This window comes from Eretmochelys imbricata, chromosome 2 (genome assembly GCF_965152235.1).
Source record: "Eretmochelys imbricata isolate rEreImb1 chromosome 2, rEreImb1.hap1, whole genome shotgun sequence".
NCBI lineage: Eukaryota > Metazoa > Chordata > Testudines > Cheloniidae > Eretmochelys > Eretmochelys imbricata.
Genome location: NC_135573.1, coordinates 121170153 through 121186550, shown reverse-complemented (window position 1 = coordinate 121186550; position 16398 = coordinate 121170153). Strand labels below are relative to the sequence as shown.

Sequence of the window (16398 nt, the reverse complement as noted above, 5' to 3'; positions counted from 1 at the left end):
GCACAGTCAGGAGCTGTACCTTGGAAAGTGGAGAAGACTGGAAAGAAGATGGCTCATGGCTATACAAGATGGTTCATGATGATCAGTAGTAGCCTCCTTGGCTCAGGAGCACCTAAGCCTCTGTTGGTTAGCAATCAGATATAGTAATTTCAGCTGAACTCAGGCTTTAGTCTCACAAAGTTGAGCAAAGTAAATTATTCAGATTTGGTTCTCTTCTTTTTTGTTCCTAGCCATCTGTGACTTCACAATGGGCTCCATTTCTCAAGCAATTACTGAAATGGGCCTTGATCTTTACAATGAACTGAACAAAAATGCTGCAAACAAAAATATCTTCTTCTCCCCTATGAGTATCTCTACTGGCCTGGTCATGGTCCTTTTGGGTGCCAGAGGTAACACTGCTAATCAGATGCAAACGGTAAGTGTCAACAAAACACGTGTACGTGCTTTTATATTTTACATGCTTTTTTCTGTTAAGGCAAACATTAAAAGTAAAGACAAATTATGTGAGAATTTTATAAAAAAGTGCATTTTCCGGGGATAATGCAGAATTAAGAAAAGAAACACTGTTTTCAAAATTGCTGCATCATGATTTCTATCACCTGCTTGTAGTGTCTGACTAATGATATGATTAGGATTCAGCGGTGTAGAGGCAGGGCTTAAGTCACATGGTGACATGGCAGTCTGCCACCATTCCCTTGCCACCATCTTGGGCTCCATTTTAAAAATGTTTCTAGTAGTTATGTTTGTCAAGATATCCTTAAAACTGGAAATATAACCAGTGCAGAGATGTCTGCAGAAAGCCTGGAGCAATTGTTCTGAGAGGTGTGAACTGTCCTGTTCATTTTAGTGAGGTGTTACCTCAGCTGCTCAATGTTGACATTTTGGGGTCTAATTTTCTGAAGTGCTGAGCCCAACAGCTCCTTTTAAAGTCAAAAGAACCTACAGAAGGTCTACTTCTCTGAAAATCAGGCCCTTAAGTTTTTCACTGCTCATCAGAAAGTCAGAAAAGACAGAGTTTAGTTTGCCACTGCATAGGACTCATCCTCTCAGAAAGCCCTTCAAACTTCCTGTCCACTAGCAAAGTTGTAAGTGTTGGTCAGAAATCAGGATTTTTTTCCTCTGTCAAAAACGTTTGCCTTTTCATCCGAAAACCAAAATGTTTTGGCCAAAAGCTGCTGAAAAACCAAAAACATTTGGTCAAAAACTTCTGAAAGATTGAAAAATTTTACTTTAGGTGTTTTTGGTTTGCTGACATCAACAGTAATCACCTTTTTGAAGAAAGCAGACACTTTCCACAAAATTTTGTTCGACTGAGACCCCAATTTTCCTTTTTTTTTTTTAAAGGAAAAGTTTCAACCAGCCCTTTAAAGGATGTCCTTTTGTTTAAGCTACCTACCAAAAAGTGGCTTTAGAGTGCATTTACAAAGATTGTAGCATCTATGTTGCGTGGGGCTGTCCTTTAAAAAAATAAAACTAAATGTTGTCCTGTATTTTCATATCAGTCCCCTTTATTTCCTTGAAATGATGGTCATCCTCTCAAACAAAAAATGGGAGAGGACTTGATTCTACTCTTACACCAGTATTAATTTGTAGCAGTTGCACTATAGTCAGTGGATTTACATTGCTGTAAAACTGATGTGAGATCAGAATCAGGCTTTTAGTGTGTGAACCACTTCTTAGTCTTCATCTTAGATTTGAAGAAAAATTCAGAATAAAACTATGAAGTGCTGGACTACTTAAAAATTAGACTACGGATTAAGAACAACGGGCTGCCTCCTCAGCTGTTTTAAATTGCTAGCGCACCATTCAGGACAGGTTCCATCAGCTCAGATTTGACCCAGCGATTTAATCTCTTTATTTAGAAGAAGATATTGAGAACGATAAAGGTAGGAAAACCATTCGGACATATTCAGAAGTACCTAGCAACATCCTAATTCAGGAGAAGTAAAAAGGCTTGGATTCTAGAAACTCTATGATATGGACCCTTTAATTATCTTTACCAATCAAAGTCCAGCACAATTTTTCAATCTAGGTGCCAAAAGTAGGTTCTTAAATCCATATTTATGTACATAAATTGCTGAGCAGCCACAAATCCCACTGAAGTCAAGAGAACGTGCAGTATATGATAAAGATGTGAACAAATTAGAGAAAGTCCAGAGGAGAGTGACAAATAATAAAAAGGTGTAGAAAACCTGACCTATGAGGAAAGGTTAAAAACACTGGGCATATTGAGTCTTGAGAAAAGCCTGAAGGGGGACCTGATAATAGTCTTCAAATATGGTAAGGGTTGTTATAAGGGTATGGTGATCAATTGTTCTCCCTGTCCACTGAAGGTAGGACAAAAAGTAATGGGCTTAATCTGAAGCAAGGGAGATTTAAATTAGATATTAGGGCAAACGTTCTATCTATCAGGATAGTTAAGCTCTGGAATAGACTTCCAAAGGAGGTTGTGGGATCTCCACCACTGGAGGTACAAGAGCAGACAAGGCAAACACCTGTTGGATGGTCTTGGTTTCCTTGGACCAGTCTTATTGCAGGAGGCTGGAAAAGATCAGTGTTTCTCAACCTTTTTGATACCAGCTTGCTGCCTTCCTAAAGTGTGTCAGGAAGATTTCAGGACCTGGCGCCGGTCCATGGATAGGCTGTTGAGAAACACTGGACTAGATGACCTCTTGAGGTCCCTTCCAGCCCTACATTTCTATGATTGGTATTCTTAGGTTACCATGTGCAGAACCTGACTGCTGCATGAACACTTTCTCAAGGTGGAGCTTGCTCCCTTTTCACCCACCCAACGGCCTTGACAGCTATACTGAATACGCTTATGTTAAAACAGGGATGGAGTTCTAATCTTTCCCAGAAAGGGGCTAATACCTCTTCTTCTTTCTGAATTCAAGTGTCAATCTCAAATTGAGATTCACACCTTGAACATTTTCAAAATGAAAATTTTGTTTTCCTGTTCAAAATGACTAATTTAGAAACAATCTACTTATAGTTAAAATATGTAAAGTAGTACTTGAAGTGTTTCAAAATCATCAGAACAAGATGTTTTGATTGACCCAAAATGATTTTTTTTTTTTTTTTGCTTGTGGGTTCAAAAATTTTAGATTTAGACATTTTATCCCAATTTGGGACTGGAAAACTTCTCAAAATCTCAAATATTTTGTCAGGACAGGAAAACTGTTTCCTGCTCAGCTGGTATCTAGTGTAACAAATGTCTTAAGATAAGAAAAAGCCTTTCTGTGGGATGTATTTATGCTGCTTACAGCTGCCGTAATGTTACAATTTCAATCACAGGTTCTTCATTTGAACAGAGCTGCAGGAAGTGCAAACCTTGGAACTGGGCCTGTCTTGGAAAGTGGGACGACAGAAGCTGAGCCCGAATATCTCAATGAAGGGCAATATCATGAACTTCCTCACTTCCCAAAGGTACCTCTTCTGACCAAGATAGATAGCATTTTCATAGCTGTAAGGGGAGCTGCAGGCTGTATAATGGCCAGTGACAGCCGTTAGAGGAGTCATGATCACAGGCAGGAGGCCGCTGTAGTATACTAGGAAATCCTTGACCGGGAGGTCGTGATTGATTGATTAAGGGCCCAGTCCTGGAGAAATCAGTGCACACACACACACACACACACACACACTCTTTCTCTCTCTCTCTACTAAGAGCCAGGGGAGCAATTCCCCTGCTTTTGTACACTTACTCATGCTGGCTCCCAGGGGAGCTAGGGTGAGTATAAATAGCAGTAGAGCCGCCGTAGTATGGGTCGGGGCAGTGGAGGCGCTGCTGAGCCATGCCGTGTGCATGCCCACCAGTTTCCGGCAGGCTTGTACTTGTTGCCACTAGCTGCGCTACCGTGGTTGTGCTGCTGTTTATATCCATTGCTAGCTCCCACTGAGAGAGATACTCAAACACCCTGTGTAAGGGAACGATCAGTCCCGGTATTTAACTTTTATACAACTTTAACAAAGAGAAAATGAAGCGTCTTTATTTCTACTTCGTCTGAAGCCGTCTCCTTCCCGATGTGACTTGGCTGGAGGAATCCACACAGAGTTCCAGACACTCCTTTCCCAACTGAAAAATCTCAACAAGAGCTATGTATTGAGCCTGGCCAACAGTCTGTTTGCACAAAAAGGATATCATTTTCACCAGGTAAGTTACCTGTGTTTGTTACATGTGAGAATTGAATCAAAGCTCACCTTTATACCAGAGATTCAGGGATGCCAACTCTTGTTATTTTTAGCATACGTTTCACAATATTTGGTGTTTTCCTTAAAGGCCTAACTCCTAGACTTATGATTGGGTGAAAATCTCAACTTTGTGTTTTTGTTGTTTTAAGCAAGCTTCTAGTCCTCAGGAAAGCTTGAAAACATGACCCAAGTACACCCTAGAGGCTTAGAAACCAGAAGGCAAAGAAAAAGAATCCAAAACTTTTGTTAATTAAAAAAAAAAAAAGATGTTTTGGTCGGAGTTGGCTGCCTAATTCCTCTTTGTGGCCTTGGGAAATCATCCTTCATGGTCAGGAGACTTTTCCCTTTTTGTTCAACTACGTGTTAGTGGGCTGAATGCACCAGATGCTCAACATAAATAATAACAACAGTAACTTTCTATGTCTGATCTAATCCTTATTTTTACACTTATTGTAGATAAGCAATTCTCCATGAAAAATCACCAATGTAATAAGGATCCAGTTCATGATTGTACTATAAGGCAATTAGCTCTGTCCAGATGCTCAGTGAATAAACTTCTAGTACTTTAGTTTCCCTATCAACTTCAGTCCTGAACAAATTGTAAAAGAGCAGGGCTTTTTTCTAATTGGCTTGAGTCACCCAGTTTCATATGGAGGATCTGATTTATGGATTCTAACATTCATTAATGATCTTTATTTTACTGAACAGCAATATTTAGAATGCACTAAGGAATTATATGGAGCAATGCTGCAAACAGTTGATTTTGAAAGTGCTACGGAAGCAACCAGACAGACGATAAATTCCTGGGTTGAAAGCAAGACCCAAGGTAAGAAAGCATAGGTCCGATTGTCATTGGCTTTTCTCACCGTTTCAACAAAAGAAGAATCAGGATTTGAAAGCAAAAGGTTTTCCACCTGTGTGTGTGTGTGTGTGTGTGTGTATGTGAGTACTTGTCTAAAATATTTTAACATTAAAAATATGAATTTGCTATCACATTTTCATTTTTATAAGATTGCTTTCATATCCTGGTTGATGGCAAGAATACAGGTCCACAGTGCTGGGGCGACAAATGGGGGTAACAGAAGCTGTGGGTCTAGCTGTGAGGTGCAGCAAAGCCAGGGAATGGGAGAAGACAGATCGAGAGACTGATCATGTGGAAAGCAGAGCCTACAGAGGAATGCCCAGGGTGTGGATGATGTCCTAACTGCCAGGGAGGGTCACATCATGAGTAACTTACATTTTCTGTTACCATCTCCATTAAGAACCCAAACATGAGTAATGATCTCTTGCACGCTGGCATATGGCACATTCCCTTTACCTCGGCTGCAGTCTCACCTAGCCAAAGATAATCAAACTTTGAAATTTCAATCTGAAGGTGGACAGAATGGCCCAGAGGGTTGGTTTTGAGCAGTGGAGCTTTTTCTCTAAGTCAGAGATTTGTCTTTGCCTCTGTAAAGAAGTCAGTTTTGAATAAGGAGTTATCACCTGATGACTGTCCAGTGACCCATGTGGAAAGAGTTGTTATTTTCAGTCAGGTTCCTAGTATCAGAACCTGAGGTTCACCTTTTAAAAGCAGCCTCACAAGGCTGGAAATGCATGCTTGTGCAGAGAACCAGCCCAAGGGCTGTGCATCAATGAACTCCAGCTTCAGTCCTCAGAATGGAAGTAAAAAAACTACACAGATTATTACTAATCCCCAGAGCCATTCTGTCCATATTTGACTAAAAAAATGCAACTGAAATGGTCCTGGCCCCATGCACAGGGGTGAATGTCTGTACCCTCATTGAATGAGATGGGTTTTGTGAATTATCTACTTAATCCTTCTAAATCAGGGCTGAGTCATATTAGTAGCAGTGCATAGAGAAGTTTACAATGCAGCTGGCTATTTCATCCCCGTTCGGTGGATAAACGGAAAGATTTAATTTGCAGAGCCAAGAACTAGATTTTCCCCATGTTAAATTAGCCTTGCAAATAAATAAATATTGATAAATGAAAATTCAGCTAGATCCGTCTGCCTCAAATAATAATTTACTTTTAGCTTGTTTTTCTCTGACTGTTTTTAAGGTAAAATCAGGGAACTCTTTGTTCCTGGTGTTATTGACTCAACCGCTGTGCTGGTGCTAGTGAATGCAATCTACTTCAAAGCAACTTGGGAATACAAGTTTGAAGAAAAACACACAATGCCAAGAGACTTTAGGATAAACCAGGTACTGTAGCAGAATTCTATAGTTTTAGCTTTGTTTTATCTTAGACACCTTCAGCAATGTCACTGCAGAGCACAACTTAGATATGGACCTATAGACATTGGCATCCCATCAACCTTACAAGCAAAATGAGGGTATATATTAAGCATAACCCGACTCTTCTACTGCATGAAAGATGTTTTTCAGTAGAGGCCAGTGATCTCAAAGTGAATGAAGAAAACAAGAGCAAAACTGTAGCAATGTTAACTGCTTAGTACGCTACATACTTGGAACATGGTCTAAACACCAGGATACAGATTTATTTATTTTTAACTACACCATCACTTCCTGTAGGCCATGATCCTGGAAAGACTTACACATGTAAGTAATTTCAGCATAGGTCCGTTGACTCGTGAGTGAAGTTGAGCACATGCAGAAAATTTGAGCTTCAACTTCAGAATTTTAAGCCTAGTCCTGCAGGTGCTAGTAACACCAGATAAGTGCCAGAAACCTTAGGGAAGGAAGGTCGGGGTTTAGCCATGAATTGGTTTATGGTACTAGTGATGTCACACACAACTGGCAGAGAAACAAGAAAGTCTGAAGTTCAGATTTCTGACAATCTCAAGGCAATTGTGTCAGATTTTATTAAGTGTTCATTATACTGCAACAAAAACCATAAGTTTTGGGAATTTAAAAATAAAATCGCAACAAAATGCCCATTATACTTCACATTGAAAGGCAAACTGCAAAGCAAAAACAACAACAACCAACACAGGTTTGTGTTTGCTTTTTTATCATGTCCAAAAAAGCCCTTTTTAAAAAAAAATGTAACTTTTTTCTTTGTTTGCCATAGGGATTTCAGGGAATGTCAAAGCTGGCTTTCCCTGTTAGCTGAAGTCTTAGAGGCCTCAGGTGCCTGTTCAAAAGAGGTATGAACTGAGAAAAGGTCACGAATGATGGAAGTTACACATCAGTTAACAAGACATTGGCCAGATATTCATGTAGATTGGAACCCATTACAATCCTAGATCCAAATTCTCCAGTCATTAGGAAACTTCCAGGGACCTCAGCTAGAGGAAAAACAAAATAGATAAGATGAGACCTGAATTTCTACAGTAATAAAACATGCAGATTTTTGTTGAAAGTCCTGTTTAAATCTTCTTTACGCATTAAAAAACAAAACAAAAAAGGGTCAGCAACCTATATTCCCACCCACCCCTTTGCAGGGTTAAGAGACTAGCAAGATGGCGCTGCTACAATATCTAATGGGTTCATTTATATCCAAAGCGTTTACTATTTTCTTCAGAATATGGAAAAAGAGTCTGTTCTATAGCTGAGAACAGTCAATGCATTTGTGAGCACCATATCACATACAAATCTCAGCTACACCTTTTTATTTGAATATAAATTAGCAGGGAGGGGAATTTTATTGAACAGTAAAAGAGGGTGTCACCTTAAAGATTCTTCTCTGAGCAAATTGGTTACACCTAAAATAAGACTTGAACAACAACCTAAACAAAGATATAAAAGAGGATGAGGCGCCCATTAAAGATGAAAAGGAGGATTTGTGGCACCTTAGAGACTAACAAATTTATTTGAGCATAAGCTTTCGTGAGCTACAGCTCACTTCATCGGATGCTGTAGCTCACGAAAGCTTATGCTCAAATAAATTTGTTAGTCTCTAAGGTGCCACAAGTACTCCTTTTCTTTTTACGAATACAGACTAACACAGCTGCTACTCTGAAACCTGCCATTAAAGATGGTAACTTCTAGAAGATGAATGATATGAACGAATGACTGCCAGAAAACCTAGATATGATTATAATCCGGACATGGGTATTGGTTGCTGCACTGCTACATCATACAGAAGCCCACAGAGATGGGGAGAAATTGTGCAAGTGAATTACCAACAAATTTTGGGAAACAAAAGTCAGCAAGGTATTGAAATCCCATTTGTTAAATTGAGCAACTCTATTTGCATAACAATGAACTTCAGAGCAGGTTAGCATTTAAAGCCATATCTTCTTCTCGCAGGGGGAAGAGGAATAATGAATAATTGTTGTTAAGCTAAAAGAACAGGAGTACTTGTGGCACCTTAGAGACTAACAAATTTATTAGAGCATGAGCTTTCGTGAGCTACAGTCCACTTCATTAGATGCATAGAATGGAACATATAGTAAGTGTGTGTGTGTGTGTGTGTGTATATATATATATATATAAGTTGGAAGTTACCATACAAACTGTGAGGCTAATTAGTTAAGATGAGCTATTATCAGCAGGAGAAAAAAAACTTTTGTAGTGATAATCAAGATGGCCCATTTAGACAGTTGACAAGAAGGTGTGGGAAATAGATTCAGTATGTGTAATGACCCAGCCACTCCCAGTCTCTATTCAAACCCAAATTAATGGTATCAAGTTTGCATATTAATTCAAGCTCAGCAGTTTCTTGTTAGAGTCTGTTTTTGAAGCTTTTCTGTTGCAAAATTGCCACCCTTAAATCTTTTACTGAGTGGCCAGAGAGGTTGAGGTGTTCTTCTACCGCTTTTGAATGTTATGATACCTGTTATTAAGCTCTGTCTTTGTACAGGGGCAAGGTACAAACAAATGGGGGAGCTTCCTGTGTTGAAGTGCTCAGGATTCTAGGAGACAAACTATGGTTTGGTTGCACGGTTCATAAAAACAGGGAAGCTACACTTTTATGGCTTGTCAGACATCAGCATTTTTTCCAACCAAAGTCATTCCACAGCTCTTCCTGTGTGGAGCCTCTGAAGAAGCTGTGTCACGGGCAGAACGAGGGGGAAGGGGGAAGTCTCCCTTCCAAAAAGCTTCTATTCTATGGCTTTCAGCAACATTACAATTCTCCTTTACCTAACAGTGCCATAGAGATGTTCCTTAAATGACTGGTTAGCAATGATTTTCACCTTTCCTGTGTTTTATTCAAGCCAAGTATTTCCAATGACATATAATGTTTGAAAGATAGCAGGAAGGTGAACTGAACGAATTGGGGTGTGTGTATTTTCCTTGATCTTGTTATTTGAGTACTGATCACACTTATGCTGGTTTTATACGAGCATAACTCCAGTAGACCTGATTCTCCTCCCACTTACACCAGTTTTAACTGACTTCCATGGAAACAAAATAGTGGGGGCTCAGCACCCACCAGCCAACCGCTAATCAGCTGTTTGGCGTCAGGCAGGAGACGCTGGAGGGATGGCGTGGAGCTGGGGTGGAAAGAGGTGGACCAAGGGTGGGTGCTTGGGGGAAGGGACGGTGTGGGGCAGGGGCTCAGGGCAGAGTGAGGGTGGAGCACCCTCCCGGAAAGAAAGAAAGAGCCTGTGTTTCCCACACCATTTGCATCCTGTTTCTCCTCCACCTCATGTGTTTGTTAAAAACAAGAGAAGTCAATAACCTTCACACATCAGGATGGAGAGTAAAAGTAACGCTTCCTTTTTCATCAAAGAACGGTTGCTGAAACATGGGAGACTGATATTTCGCCTCCAGCAAAAGGAAACAAACTTGAATAGGTTTTAATTAAGTTTGTTTTGCATAATCACTCAATTCCAGTTTCACTGTAAATGCTTGTTTTAATGTCTCATTCCTTCTTGTGTTTAATTAATAAACTTTCAACTTTAGAAGGAATGTTTTTGGGTGATTGTCAAGGAACAGAGTAAATCCAAGGCACCTGCAGAAAATGATGCATCACTGTTGGACAGTGAAAGAGTTGATAAACATTTCTCTCTTTTGGCCCTTGATATCAGTTCAACAGCCCCACTGGCTTTCCATGATACGTAGGCTCCTAAGTGCCTTAATAATGCTTGAAAATGGGACTTAGGAGCCTAAGCCACTTCACAGCTTTTGAACATTTTACCCTCAGTTAACATTGCCAGACCACTTGTCCATGATCTATGTTAGGTCCAACTTCTTGTCTCCATTACACTACTTTAAATCTGGAGTGATTCCACTGACGTCAATGGAGTTACTCTGGATTTACATCAATGCTCTGAAAGCGGAATTTGGCCTTTGCACTGGAACTCAGCTGCCTGATTTTTTGAGAGTTGATTATCACACCAGAACAGGACTGACTTCAGTTGAGACTATCCTGATTTACAGCAGTGTTTGATATCCCTATCAGGCCCCAGATCTTTCAGTGTGGAAGCCCCCGGTATTAATCTACTACATTCCCTCATTTTGTTCAGTTTTCAGCACCTTCTGTTTGTCAAATGATCATCCCATTTTAAACACTAGCTTGAGCAATACTCTGCTATGCCTTGATTGATAGTTTTTCCATTTACGAATATAAATGACTTATAAAATATTTATCCTATCTGCAATCAGTGTTCCTGTGAGCACTTCACATTGTCTTTTGTTCAAATGCAGGAGGGCACTGTCAGTTGTATTTATGTATCATTTTCTTTTAAATAGAATGAGAGCAAATCTGTGCAGATGATGTATCAGAAAGGCAGATTTAAAATTGCCCACATACAGGAGATGAATGCTCAGATTCTTATGATCCCATATGCTGGAAAAGCACTAAATATGATCATCCTTCTACCCAATGACATCACTGGTCTGGAACAGGTAAAGGACATTATACCACTGAATATCTGTGAAGTAGCCCGAATGTTGGCTCTCCTTTTTATCTGAATTAAACTTAGATAAAGATCTGAAGTGTTCAGAACTTCTCAGTTCCTTTGTCATTTATCGTGATCTCTCTTTTGGATCCTATAGGTTGAAAGGGCAATGACTTATGAGAAATTAACACACTGGACTTCCTTGGAAAGTATGAGAGAGAGAGAAGTGGAGGTGTATTTGCCCCAGTTCAAACTTGAAGACACCTTTGATCTCAACTTACCTTTACAAGAGATGGGGATGATTGATGTCTTTGAGCAATCAAAAGCTGATCTCTCTGGAATGGCTCCCTCACGACGGCTGTTTCTGTCAAAGGTTGTCCACAAGGCCTATGTGGAAGTTAATGAGGAAGGCTCTGTGGCAGCAGTTGCTACAGGAAGTGTTGTTGTTAACCGATCCTATCCATCTGGTGATCTGTTTATGGCTGACCATCCTTTCCTTTTCTTTATACAGCACAATCCCACCAATACCATACTTTTCCTGGGAAAACTCTGCTCTCCTTAAAATCAAGGCAATTTTCTACCTCAGCAAGCACAAACAGCTTATGTTATATTCTTCTACCATGAAATACTAGGACAGGTTTATTTTCTTAGTGTTTTTATAATCCTTTGAGATAACAAGCTAATAATTTTGGTGATGGCTCTTTAGATCCTTTCCATAGAGAGGAGAGAATTAGGGTCCATTTCAGGGGCACAGGACACTCCCACAAAGCAGAATCCCTTTTGCTAACATAGGTCAGCAGTTCAGACTGAGCTCAAATTCAAGAAGTACTTGGCATAGCACCTTCATGCTTCTGATCAGCGTAGTTATAATGGAGTCTTACTCTGTTACTATACTTTTAACCAATCCACATACTACCCAATTGCAGCTCATGTGGCATCCATTAACTAGGTCTTAAACATCGTCGGCCAGATTCTTGATCCCAACTAAGAACACTCCATAGCAAAGCAGGCACACAGTTGCTCTGAAAGTGTAGCCAAGAACTCCTGTTGGTAGGTATCTGGCCCTATGTCACCTTCCCCCTCCCTCGTCCACATAGGGTATGTCTACACAACAATTAAAAAATTGAGTCTGGCCCGGATCAGCTGACTGAGGTTCGCAGAACTCTAAAACTAGTGTAGATTTTTAGGCTTGGGCTAGAGCCCAAGGTCTGGGACCCCATGATGGGGGAAGAGTCCCTGAGCCTGAATGTCTACACAGCAAATTTTAGCCCTACAGCCTGAGCCCAAGTCAGCTGACTCAGGCCAGCTGCAGCTGTGCTGAAGGTCCTTTATTCCAGTGCATACATCTTCCTAGAAGACATGGTGGGGTTAGAGAAAGGAAAAGTGACTAGTGCTCCACTGATCCTGGTCCCTATGTCACAGTTGTTACTGCAGCCATTCTAATTTAGGACAGTGATTAGGATGCATTAAATCAGCATAGGGACTGTTTGGGGCCCTGGCCAGCCCAGTATCAGAAATAGAAAAATGGTAGAGAAGGGTCACATTTCCCCCTACCCCACTTTCTGCAGCTGTGTGCTAAATCTGAACTTGACTCAGATGGCAGTCCAGCCCTGAAATTCTCTTTTCTCCTTCATATTCAAATAAGAAATATTTCCCTACAGCAAATAATAACCACGTATGTGCCAATAAATGCAATGCCTTACCTGTGATAATGGATGCTTGATTTGTCTTTGTGCTATTTTACACTACATTAAAAATCAATTGCACATAAAGTCCCCCTACCCTCTTTTTTTTTTTTTGCACAGAAACCCACAAGATTTGAGTTTACAAAGGTTTACACAGGAGAGTGATGCGGTGTGACTTGGGTGTCTTATCTACATGGTATCTGAATTTTGTCACATAGCTGGAGCATTGGTTTGTATTATAGCAGCACATAGGCCCCATATCACAACTGCAACTCCTATCACAGGGCAGCTCAGTGGCTACCCTGTGTACCACACTGCCTGCCTGGTTCGTGTGGTCTCACAATCTCAACCATACACTAAGTTGTAACTCTTTCATCGCTTATGTATTTATTATTTCCTTACAAAGTATAACAGTGTACGCCAGGCTTACAGTAGGAGAAAGCTTCCATGCAGCCATCACTCCCCAGCCCAAACTCACCCTCTGAACTTAGAGTCATAGGGTTAGAAGTGACAGAAAGGGTCAAGCTTCCTCTTCCTGTTCCTCCCACTGATAGCCTTTCAGTTACTGAGCCCATTGCCCGATTTGTCCAGCAATTGTCACCCCAGTGTTAGTAATCCCCAACAGAAATCAATTAATTGGCTTCAATTAAGCCTGCACTCTTCTTCTGCAGCAACCTCCGTGACCAGGGTGCTCCTAATAGTGCCCTGTCACTGAGCCCCATCTGTGCACATTATAGAAGATAAGTTCTTCAGGGCAGGAATTGCAAGACAAATACAGGGTGGGAGAATGGAAGTGCCATCTCTGCTCTACAGATGGGGAACAGAGACAGAGATTAAAGTGATTTGCCCAAGAATATACAGAAAGTTTGAGGTAGAGCAGGAAATTTAACCCAGATCACCTGTATTCCAGTCCCACATCATAATCCCCAAACCATCCTTCCAGGGGTATGTTTATTACCAGAGGCATGAAAGTCAAAAGTCCAGAAAGGAGGCTAGGAAAAAAAATAGAGGAAATAAGCCACTACATCATGATCAACAAGCACTTAGTATACTGTATCTAAGGAGCATTTGTCATTCTAAGTCCTACGGGTCTTAGGCATTTAGCCACGCCAAACTGTTTCTCCATGTTTCGCTCTGTACAAGAGCCACCCCACAATATTTGTTACCATTATCACATTCATGTGCACTATTGCCAGGCAACTTTGAAGGAAAATGAAAATCACTAGTCGAGGTTTTGATTTGGTATTGTCTCTTGCAGTCGCAGAGACTGTAGTAAAAAAGGCAGGTATGAACTGGGAGAAGGTCACTAATGATGGAAGTTACACATCAGTTAAAAAATCATTGGCCAGATATTCATGGAGATTGGAACTCATTACAATCCTAGACCCAAATTCTCCAGTCATTAGGCAACTGCCAGGGACCTCAGCTAGAGAAAAATCTTTATAAAAGGCTGCCAGGATTTGGCCTAGAAAGGAGTGAAATTGGTACATTTCAATGGAATTTCATCTTACTTATTGGTCTTGACCAAATATTCATTCCCGTCAATGGGATTCTTTCCACGAGAGCTAGATTGGGCCTATAAAAAAAAAGCTTCACTATATTTACAGTGAAGTTTCACTCTGCCATGGTAATTCTTTGGAAGGCAACAATTAACTACTCGACATGAATTAAGTGCACCGTGCCACTGCTTAATATTTATTATTAGGCATCTAATCTATGTGTGCAGAGTGTTGACAGTATATTATTAGTGGTTTATCCAGCCCAACTTTAAATGGCTCAGGCAATGGATCTTCCTCCACCCTTGCAGTGACAAAGTGCCCAGTCTTTGCTGAGCAACAAAGCCAGTAGCAATGCAGTTGTTATAGATGGAAGCATCTGAACAACCCTCAGATTTTAATGCAAGACATAATGCCCCTTGTTTTAGCCAATCTTCTTTTGAGCATCTCCAGGAACAGCTCCTCAGCCACTATCCATGCTCTAGCCCAAAGCCTGATACATCTGCAAATAAGTGTTTCCCATTACCTGGCCTGAGTTATTTTGATTTGACTTTGAACACATTATTCCTTTTCTCACATTTTCAGATAATGGGAAGAGACGAGGTGTGTTCCCTTTTCATCTTTCCGTGAAAGTCAGTGGCAGAGACCCCACAAACTGTAGGGAATTCAGAAAATGATGGTTAAAAATGCATGTAACAGAGGCATTGCAACAAAATGCCTGGATTAACATTAGACTGATTTAATTCATTTATTTGCACTAATAAAGAGAAGCATTTAGTACTCCTCCCAGGACCTGTAAAGCTACTAGCAGTGCTGCAAATATGCAGTGGGTGAGAGCCCTTTGCGTTCTGTCCAACTCACAGGCCCCATTTAACAAGACTGTGGGTGGGAGCTGGCTTGCAGACTGTTGTTTGGGCAGTTCTGGCAAAAAGTACACTATAATCTTTATGGAAGTTCCTTGGAGCAAGCTCCTGTGAATTACAGTTTTGTTCTCTACTAGATCAAAAAACCTGTAAGTAGACCAAAAAACTGCAAGTTTTGATGTGTACAGTTACAGCAGAAAGTAGAACTGGTGAAATCATTTGTTATACTAAAAGGCAATATTAAAGGGACATTCAGGTGGCAAAGTCAAACATTCAGAAGCTAGGAAATGCTCAACTTAAAGTTGCCTCTGAAACCTTAATTTTGCACCTTTGAGGCTATGAAACAGTCTTTAATTACAGTAATTCCTCACTTAAAGTCATCCCCGATCAATTAGGGAACATGGTCATTTAAAGTTGTGCAATGCTCCACTATTACGTTGTTTGGCTACCTGCTTTCTCCACAACTGACAGCCTCCCTCCCCACCACAGTGCCTCCTGCCTGCTGGCAGACCCCACGGATCAGCGCCTTCCCCCTCCTCCCCCCACCTCCTGCCCGTGGCAGTCAGCAGGCTTGTGGCATTTAGGAGGCAGGAGGGAGTGGGGAGAAGCAACAACTAGCCACTCAGGCTCCCCCTCCCTCCTGAACACCACAAACCGGCTGATTGCCCCGGGCAGGAGACAGGGAGAGGGTGGGGGAGCCTGCGCCCCGAGTCCTCATTCCTCCCCCCTCCCTCCTAAACACAGCAAGCCAGCTGATTGCCCTGGGCAGGAGGGAGGTGGGAGGAGCGAGGACTCGGCATGCCTCCCCCTTCCCTCCCCTGCCTCCTGCCTGTGGTAATCAGCTGGCTTGCCGCGTTCAGGGGGAGGGTGGGGAGAAGCGAGGATGCAGCGTGCAAAGTAAAGGGGGGGGACAAGAGGCGGGTCAAGGGTGGGGGTTTGGGGGAAGGGGTGGAGTGGGCGGGCTGAGGGTTGAGTGATGGCAATCCTGACAGGGAACGCAGATCCAAAGTAATTAGGGGAGTTGGTCATCTAATGACTTGCTATAAAGAAATTTACCAAGAAAAAAAAAAAAAAGGAAATCAAAACAACAATCTCTAGATGTGTTTTTTCGAGTTCAGAAAGTTCAGCAAGAGGAGCAGACGGACAATACACCCTCTTCCACTCTCTGACTCCACTACCTCAACCAAGCTTCATACTCAGCAATGATGATTGCAGTATTAAACTGCTTGTTTAAAATTTATATAATGCCTTTTGTCTGGCAAAAATTTTTTCCCCTGGAATCTAACCTCCCCCGTTTATATTAATTCTTATGGGGAAATTGGATTCGCTTAACATCATTTCACTTAAAGTCGCATTTTTCAGGAACATAACTACAACGTTAAGTGAGGAGTTACTGTACCTGATACGAATAC

General features: G+C 41.2%; 1 protein-coding gene across 1 annotated transcript; it reads left to right on the top strand.

Annotated features, from left to right (window-relative positions):
* Positions 1-247: 247 nt before the first annotated feature.
* LOC144260141 (serpin B11-like) lies at positions 248-11504 on the top strand. The gene is made up of 7 exons (XM_077808702.1): positions 248-415; positions 3295-3426; positions 4007-4150; positions 4897-5014; positions 6253-6395; positions 10794-10949; positions 11100-11504. The coding sequence occupies exons 1-7, from the start codon at positions 248-250 to the stop codon at positions 11502-11504; spliced, it is 1266 nt and encodes a 421-aa protein (XP_077664828.1).
* The last annotated feature ends 4894 nt before the right edge of the window (positions 11505-16398 follow it).